This window comes from Astyanax mexicanus, chromosome 14 (assembly GCF_023375975.1).
Source record: "Astyanax mexicanus isolate ESR-SI-001 chromosome 14, AstMex3_surface, whole genome shotgun sequence".
NCBI lineage: Eukaryota > Metazoa > Chordata > Actinopteri > Characiformes > Acestrorhamphidae > Astyanax > Astyanax mexicanus.
In genome coordinates, this window is record NC_064421.1 from 32,667,855 (window position 1) to 32,677,019 (window position 9,165).

Sequence of the window (9,165 nt, forward strand, 5' to 3'; positions counted from 1 at the left end):
TGTGTGCAATTACAGCTGCAAGTCTTTTGGCGTTTGTCTCTGTAGCTTTGCGCATCTAGAGATCTAGAGATTTTTGCCCCATTCGTCATCAATGTTTATGTCTTAACACAGACAGTCACAGTCTTTTTGAGACTCCAACTGGGCCATTCTAACATAAATATTCTTTGATATAAGCCAAACCACTGCTGCTCTGGCTGTATATTTAGGGTCATTGTCTTGCTGGAAGGTCAATCTCCTTCCAAACCTCAAGTCTTTTGCAGCCTGCACCAGGTTTTCTTCCAGGATTACAGTGTTTTTAGCTCCATTCATCTTCCTATCAGCTGTGACTAGCTTCACAGCTCTGTCCATGCTGACGAAAAGCATCCCCACAGCATGATGCTGCCACCACCATGTTTCACAGTGGGTGATGAGCAGTGTTATTTTTCTCCAGACAGAGCGCTTGAAATTTATGCCAAAAAGTTCCATATGTCAGCTGTGAAATTATATCATACTGAGGACCAAGCTTACAAAATAAATCAATTAATCAAGAAAAGCGGAACCAGAGAAAGAAAAAAAATGAGGTGTATAAAAAAAAAATGAATAAAAGACTGTGTAAAAATAAATCACTGTAGCATTTGTATATTCATACACTTTATTTCTTTAATTTCTGAATTTAGAAGTAGAAATATATATAGAGGTGGCATTACTTTTGCACACACCAGTTTAGTTAAATTATTTTAAAACAATTATTATACTTTAGAATGTGCAGAGGTGTCAAATTCACATTGTATTAAAACATTTAATAAATTATCTGATCATGTTTGTGCATGTGTTCATGTGCACATAATGAACAAACCCAAATCAGGTAAATTCACTGCACCACATTTTTTTCAGTGTAGTCCGTGTTTATCTCAGTTCAGGAGTTCATCTGGCAGACGGTTTCTTGGTTGCAGCCCTGCAGCAGCTGCTTGTACTGTTCTCTGACCTCCTGATACAGAGGAGAGGAGTTATCGAGGCCCGGCAGGGTCACTGGTTTCTCATTCACACGGAACTGCAGCCTAAGGCCATCGGAACAGTCCCACAGCGCCACCAGCAGGTTGGCAGCGTAGGGCATGTTCCTGCTGCAGCGGAAAGCGCGGTTCAGGTGTTCGTCGAAGTTGGTGGAGGTCAGGCTGGCATTATCTTTAAAAAGGCCCAGGAGGGTCAGGAGGGGCAGCAGCGTCTCAGCGTGGCCGACCTGCACGGCGACCACCTCAGACACGGACACACCAGACCTGAGAGAGAGAGAGAGAAGGATTTAATTAAGTCAAAAAAAAAAAAAAAAAGGAACACATAGGCCTGTCACGATAACCGCTTTAGTTCGGATGATATATTGTGCCAGAAATAATTACAATATACAATATTACTGTCATTTTAATACTATTTTAGGACACTGATATACAGACAATTTAATAGCATAAAATTATATTTTAATTATTAAGAATATTCAGATATGGGCTCTGAGTGGTCCAGCGGGCTAAGCACTGCCACTATGATCAGGAGATCACTCCTATTGGAGTTTTCCTTTAGGTTAGTCTTACACTCTTTTCATTGATTCCCGTCACCGCTATTACACAAAAAGGGCGTGACCTCCCTCACCATCATTGTGAAGTTGTTCCCCTTAGGGTACCTTCTCTTAGCTACTGAGGAAAGTTTTATATAATGGTTAAATGCTTGTATGCATTGTTGTAAAAGCATAATTGTTTAACTGTACAGCTATACTGCTTTTACTTAAGAAATAAAAACATGATTAGAGACTTTGAAGGTTTGCCCAGCTTCCACTGTTACTTAATATTAGAATAATAAGACACTTTAAGATATTCTGACACAGTCTGAAAAGGAAATAACAGAATTAAAATTATTTAATTAGTTTATTCCAAGGTAAAACTATACGTTGCTGTAACAGAAAAGAAGTGTAAAAAAGTGTGCAAAGGCGTATTTATTATAAATCATCTTTTTTCTTTGTTTTAAAGACCTTTTCGGTACTTGGGTTAAATAATATATTGACGGATTTTAAATTAAAATGTTACATTCTAACTAAATCATAAATAAAAGTTGGAAAAAATATATATATATTTAGGGGTAACAAATTAGAGTATTTTTTAGGTTGGTCCAAAGTATCTTTTTTCAGTGTGTTAAGGCTACATGATCCTTCAAAGTAAGATTTTTTTAGAGGAACACTCTTCCCCCATACACCTCCAGCCTAATAAAACAAATAGGTGGGGCTAATTGGTAAAACCAAGGCTTGAAATGGGATTGGGCTTAGAGGAGAAATGAATAGAAATACATCCAAACCCAGAAAAAAGGCTACAGTGAAGGAGACATGTTGAAAGTACTTGTCAGGCTCACAGCACCCGATGCATCTGTTTTATCAGAGGCATATACATTGGCATAGGAACCAGGGGGGGATGGGTGGGTCATGTACCCAATATCAGAAACAGGTGGATTTGTCCCCCCCAAAAATGATACCGCAGAACAGGGGCGTCGCCAGGAGCGAATCGTTTCTCTCAGCTCAGTTGTGTTTTTAATGAGTAGACAGAATGCTGTGTAAATGGGAAATCTCTTAGCGCCAATCACAGAGCCGGTTCAGGAAGAAAGTCCCGCCTTGTAATAGAAACAGCCAATCAGCTCGGTTTTGCGGAGCGCGGAGAAGAGTGGGGAAGTACCCCCTAGCTGTGGAGGAATTGTAAAGTTTTCTTTTTTAGATTCAGCAGCGGGGTGCAGCGAGCTGACATTAAAACAGATCTGGATATACTGTTTTTTCTAAAAGAAAGGTAACGGGGCTACCATGTAAACTGTTATGATATTATTTCTGATAGCTGGTTCAAAATAAACGAATCAAAATCCACAGATTATACCCCCTGTGAGCTTGTGATAGTCATGGTTACTTCTAGACTAGGATTACTGTAAATTATAATGAAGGAAATTATTTTAGCTAGCTTAACTAGTTAGATAGAAGCTGGATGTAGTGGATAGCCAGATGTCAGAACAATACTTTATGTTGGTAGTTTAAAGCAGTTTCTTATCCCTGATCACTGCACTAAAATTGTGTGTTTTCACCGGATCCAGCTCATCAGCTAATAAACACTTTATTGAGTGTATTTACATTTACATTTATTGCACGCATATGTGCAATGTCTGAATTAAACAGTAAATGTAAAGTGCAGTAACATGTTTAGGTTGTAAAGTGACCTTTACTTGGATGTAACTTATAATAAACAGATGTACAGAAAATAATGGTTTATTTGTGATTAAAGGTAATTCCACAAATGTTGTTCTAAGAGACTATAAGGTGGGCTTTGATTCATAAAAGCAGATGTGTCCCCCCAATATCAAACCCGCTCCTACGCCCTTGGGCATATAACCAAGCAAACATACGGGTGTTTTATGTGGATGTTTTTAAATTGAGCTTCTTCAACCACAGCTGCAGCTCCTCTTCTTTGGAAGTCAGAGGATATATGTTAGCTAGCTATGTGCCGCTAGAGCACTCCAATTTTTATGTGTTGTGTAGAAAAGCTAGTTAACTGAACTATAAATGGCTCTAAATAAAGTTAAACAGCCTGCTGAAATGTTGGATTAGCATAGCTAGCTACTTTATGATCAGACATACTCCATATGTAACATGACCATATGTAACATGACCATAAACCATTTAATATGAACTGACTGAATATTCTAACATAAATAAGAAAGAAACAATCTCTTAAAAGTGGGCATGTCAGAATAAGGTGGATAAATGAACAACATTAGACATCAGACTGAATATGATACTTGCTTCCAATACTGCAGGACAGCAAAAATATGTCAAAAAATACACAAATAATGGTGGTACAAACAGAAGAATGAATTGTCCTCCATCTCTTACTTGTGTTTATTGGCTGCCGTCTCTAAGCGGTTGAACAGGTCATGGAAGAGAATGCAGCTGGATTTGCTGTTGATGTCGTGGCCAAATCCTTTCTTCCAGTACTGCTTCAGGTCACCAGAGTACTCTACCACCTGATACACACAATATAAATATAAACACATTACAACACATACAACACATCCAACATACAACACATTACGCTGTAGTATGTTGGGGAGGCAGCATTAGCAAGAGGGATGCTGGACGACTGGACAGGTTGGTGAGGAAAAGCTGGAGTCCTTAACACCACTGCAAGCTGCTGAACATCATGGACAATGTTCACCATCCTCTGCACAGAACCATCACCAGGCAGAGGAGCTCATTCAGCGGCAGACTACTGTCCCAGTCCTGCTCCACAGACAGACTCAGAAAGTATTTTGTCCCTCAGGCCATAAGACTGTTCAACTCCTCTCAGCACAGCAAACTGAAGACTCTGTGATACTTTGTCACTCTGGCCACCCTGGTCAATACATGGACACACCCCTTATCTCAGCAGACACACTTTCAGAGATGCCCTTTCACATTACATTATTTTGCACTAGTAGCACTTTTTGTATGTCTGGCACCATATACCCTCATTAAATGCACATCAACTGATGTTCATTGTCTACTGTGTTCAACATTACACACTACTGACTGCACTTTTGTACTTTTATACTTTATATATTTTATTGTATTTGTATTTTTTGTATATATCTATCTATCTATCTATCAATATGTGGCATTAAATGTGGACATTTTTACTGAAGCATATGCGTTTTAAACTTTCTAAGCAATTTCTGCTTAGTTAATGGCAAAAAATGGTCAGAAAAAGCTCAGTCTACACTATACTGTAAACATTTTTAGGTCACTTCAACTTAAAATCATTAAGCAACTAATTTCCTGGCCTTTTTTAAGTACAACATTATGGCTCATTTGTTCTCTGCACTTACAGTTAAGTTAAGTTACGTTGACCTATCAAGTCTTAAATGTTAGCTAAACTTAGCTAAACTATTGAATCACTTCAACATAGAATTTATCATAGTTTTTTAATCCTTATCTAATATTTTAAATTGGCTGAAGTTAATATATTTAGTTGATGTAATTGAACAATGTATGATAGACAACTAAAAAATGTGTTGAAATTAGTTGCTAAAATGTTTTGTTAGATTAAAAAAACACAGAAGTGTTTGTTGCACGTCAACAAAAAAACTAAACCGAACAATGTTTATAAAAATATAGAAAAAAAATACTCATTGGCTCAAATTAAATTAGTCACTTCATCAATTTGCTTTGAATATATAACATTTCAAGTTTATTCCACTTAACTGGGTTTTATTCACCCAACAGTAGCTTATTAGGCTTAATATTTTTGTGAAGTACCGTGGGCCTAAACGTTTTTGCTTTGATAATATATGTAAGTATTCTCTCTCTGACAGTATAATACTGGGGCAGTATAGTAAATAAAACTCTGTGACTCCAAGCCAACTGTGAACTCTAGGAACATAGAAAAAAAGCAAGCTGCTCTTACAGCCAATAACACTGAGGCCTGGCAGACAACACACATATTCCACTAATCCATGACTAGGATATGGTTGCTTTGGGCAACAGACAACACAAAGATGGTAAGTAAGGGATAGGCCACACCCAATATGCAAATATATGGTGCCAGGAGCATTATGGGAAAGCTGTATGAACCAACACTGTAGAAAGAGCATTGGCATATGTAGTTACTAAAAGTTCAGGTTGAAGTTCTCTGACCTTTTTTTATGTGAACGGTAAGTTCACTCAACGTCATAATATTATTTCTCCTGACTTAAACACAATTACTTTTTAGAGTGTACTTATCATGATAAGGGGGTATCCATACCTCAGCATCCTTTTCATCAAACAGTCTGCACCAGGGGGAGTTCAGTCCAAGGATTGTAAACTCATATGAACACAGGTAGAATGCTGCCTCCACGGAGTCTGTAAGAAAAAAAAATCAATATCAATACAGCATTTCTGTTGTAGCTCGCCAAAGCGTTCATGTTCAGTCCCGGTCTTGGAACATCCCTGTCTGGTGTGGAAATACAAATAAATAAAGTCATTCTTATAAGAGTTGGGCTGAGTATGGTTTTAAAGTTTTCGATAACAATACCGATACCCACATGATACTTTTTTCTAAATAATTTCTCAATACAAAACAAGGTAATTATTCTTACATAGAGAGAAAGAAAGAAAAAGAGAAAGAGAGAGAGAGAGAGAGAGAGAGAGAGAGAGAGAGAGCGAGAGCACGCATTCTCCTGAGGGACTGCACATACTATAACACATACTATAGCTTAATAGGATCACCAAGTCATGCTCTTGAATGCATAGGAATCTCCATTAAACTAAAGAATTAGATTTACATGGGGAAGATACAACAGTGTGCTTTTACCACACACAAAAACATAAATATTAATTGGCTCAACTTAACTTTCCATTTAGATTTGATTCCAACACACATGCCTAGGATAAGGTAGCTTTGGGCAACAGACAACACAAAGATGGTAAATTAGGGGGAGGCCACACCCAATATGCAAATATACAGGTGCCAGGAGCCTTATGGGAAAGCTGTATAAACAGCACTTTAGAAAGAGCATGTGTGGTAACCTAAAAGTTGCCTCAACAAGCATTTTTAAGTTTAATCCATGTGTAAAAAAGTAGCCTGGTGGTATAGTTTATTCTTTTTCTCATATTTGTATTTTTTATTTCTTATTTCCTCTTTCTACTTTTTCCCCAATTTAGGTAGACCAATTGTTGCCTAATCTTTTGAACTGATAGTCAGCTGTCATCATATAACCCATGACTGGTGATGCCACAACACAAGGCGGGTGAAGACCAGCACATGCCTCCTCCAACACATATGAAGTCATATGTCACAGCCTTTTTTCCAACTGCTGCTGATGTAGCAATCCCGAGTAGCATCACAGCGCACTCGGAGGACAGCACAGTGGCTTGGTTCCAATACATCAGCTCACAGACGCCTTTTGCTGATTGACATCACCCTACGAGTGATGATGGGAAAGAGCACCATCTACTCACCCAGAGAGAACTAGGCAAATTGTGCTTGCTTTGGGCTCCGGCATTCTACTGATTATAGTGGCAGCGGTTTAGACCGCTGGACTACTCAGTGGCATCTGCCACACATTTAAGCAAAAAATCTACATAAAGGGAACATAAAAACAGTAATACTGACCCGCTGTAATATTGGCGTATGGGACTTGAAGCCGGTCAGCCAGTTTCTCCTGAACTCTCTTCATCTCTGGACCCTCGTTAAAGTTGGTGACCTCTTCCACTGCCTTCTTATTCTTCTCCACCGTCTCCAACAGGCGACGGCATGTGTCAAAAAAGCGCATCAGCTCATCTTTTACTGTGTAATTATCCTGTAAGTCATCCTCTTGGAAGAGTAAAAAAAAATAGTTTAGTGTAGTGTACACAAACAGAAACTGGGACAAAGTACACAGAGATAACGGACACACACACTCACATATGTAAACACTCTTTCATAAGACAGATTCTGTTATCATCTGCTAACGCCAGTGTTCCCTTTCAGAGTGCTTTATATATGACACTAAAAATATTTAGGGTAGCTAATTACTGTGATACAAAAGCAGCAAAACCTGTCTGTACATAGAGAGAGCAGTATTCATGATTCCATCAATTACAGCAAGTTGTCCAGGTCTGAAGTAGCAAAGCAGGCCCAGACCATCTCACCACCACCATGTTTGAGTTTCTCTATAATGTTTTTTAACTAAAATTCTGTGCTAGTTTAACGCCTGAAGTAAACAGACACACACCAGCCAAAAAGTTCCATTTTTGTTCTTGTCAGTCCACAGAATATTTTCCTAAAGTCATGGGGCTCATCCAGATGTTTGTTGGATTTTTTTTCACCCAGTCTCTTTCTTATTATTGAATCACTAACACTGACCGTTGACTGACAGTTGTTCTGTGTTCTTTGTGATCTTTTGGATGAGTTGTCCATGCCCTTTTGTAGCAATTCCGGTTCACCAGGGTTCCATGTTTTCTCCATTTGTGAATAATAGAAATTACTGTAGTCTGCTGGAGTTCCAAAACTTTAGAAATAACTTTGTAACCTATAGATGTCAATAACTTTGTTTTTTCATCTGTTCTTAAATTTCTTAAGATCAGGGTATAATGTGTAATTCTTAAGCTTTGTTTGATTATCTAAAAATTGTGAGTATGACAAAAAAAGCAAAAACAAAATAAATCTGTAAGGGGGCAAAATTTTGTACTATTATTGTAGACTATATTTAGCACATACTTTACCTTCGATACTAAAATGCTTCTTCAGGCCTTGCTGGAAAGCCAGGGTGCTGTTCACACACCTGTGTTTGGAGCTGGTGCTGAAGCTGACCTTCTTTTCTAGAAGGTTGTTCTTGGTCAGGAGGGTGGGAAATGTCTTGGCCAGTCTTTGGGCCAGATTCCGGTGGTCTTCTCTACCTTTATCCACGAGGCGACCGTCCATGTCCTCCCTGTACCACATCTTCCAGGCTCTGAGCGCAGGAAGGATGTTCAGCTCGCCCCTGGCCTGGGACTTTACGAACTTCTGCAGCTCGTTAATCTTCCTGATGTTCCCGGCGGTGGGGAACCTGGTGCCGTGCCTGATGATGGCTGTGAGGTGGAGGGCAGAGCACTGTGAAGCTGGGGGCTTCACCGCGTCCGCGTCCAGGGCCAGGGGGTCACGCAGCAGCAGCGGGTGGGCCTCTTCGTAGCGGCTCTTGGTGTTGAAGTGGTGCGCGATGGCAGGGATGCCCCGCTCTCCGAAATCAGCGCTACCGAAACCGGCACACAGCAGAACAGCGTGAATTACTGCGGTAAAACTCACCGCCAAGGGCAACTTCTCCACCATGTCGCCGTCTGATAAACACCTCAGGGGTCAGTAAACTCCGGCGGTCCTGCCTGCCTGGAACTGCGAGCTCAGGCTCTGCGCACTTCACTCTACAAACCAGACAGAGACTCGAATGTGTCGATTCTTTGTATGAACTCGAGTCAGATGCTTCGGAACGCAAGCTGCCAAAGTTGTAGAGCTGGGAGTCGATTCTAAAAGGAGTCTGTTCCAAGAGGAGTCGGTTCCAAAAGTTTCTCCGGTTTCATACATGAATATAAGTACGTTAAAATATATATTAAAATAAATAAATAAATAAATAAATATTAAATAAATATTATTCCATTTAGGTAGACCAGAATATAACTTATTTAATAAATAAATATATTTTTAT

The 9,165-nt window shown here is 39.3% G+C and overlaps 1 protein-coding gene across 1 annotated transcript; it reads right to left on the reverse strand.

Annotated features, from left to right (window-relative positions):
- Positions 1–613: 613 nt before the first annotated feature.
- On the reverse strand, positions 614–8,868 carry LOC103047786 (multiple inositol polyphosphate phosphatase 1). The gene is made up of 5 exons (XM_007244586.4): positions 8,213–8,868; positions 7,122–7,322; positions 5,772–5,869; positions 3,884–4,014; positions 614–1,253 (listed from the first exon to the last, which is right to left on the reverse strand). Exons 1-5 carry the CDS (start codon positions 8,793–8,795, stop codon positions 896–898), a joined length of 1,371 nt encoding a protein of 456 aa, XP_007244648.3. The 5' UTR covers positions 8,796–8,868; the 3' UTR covers positions 614–895.
- Between the last annotated feature and the right edge of the window lie 297 nt (positions 8,869–9,165).

Bases quoted from the DNA above. Each gene is read 5' to 3' on its own strand.
- LOC103047786 (XM_007244586.4), bottom strand. From the start codon at position 8,795: ATGGTGGAGAAGTTGCCCTTGGCGGTGAGTTTTACCGCAGTAATTCAC. The intron at 4,015-5,771 runs GTATGGATACCC...TGTGTGTATCAG, and splicing joins TTGATGAAAAGGATGCTGAG to GTGGTAGAGTACTCTGGTGA. The intron at 1,254-3,883 runs GTAAGAGATGGA...TCTCTCTCTCAG, and splicing joins ACGGCAGCCAATAAACACAA to GTCTGGTGTGTCCGTGTCTG.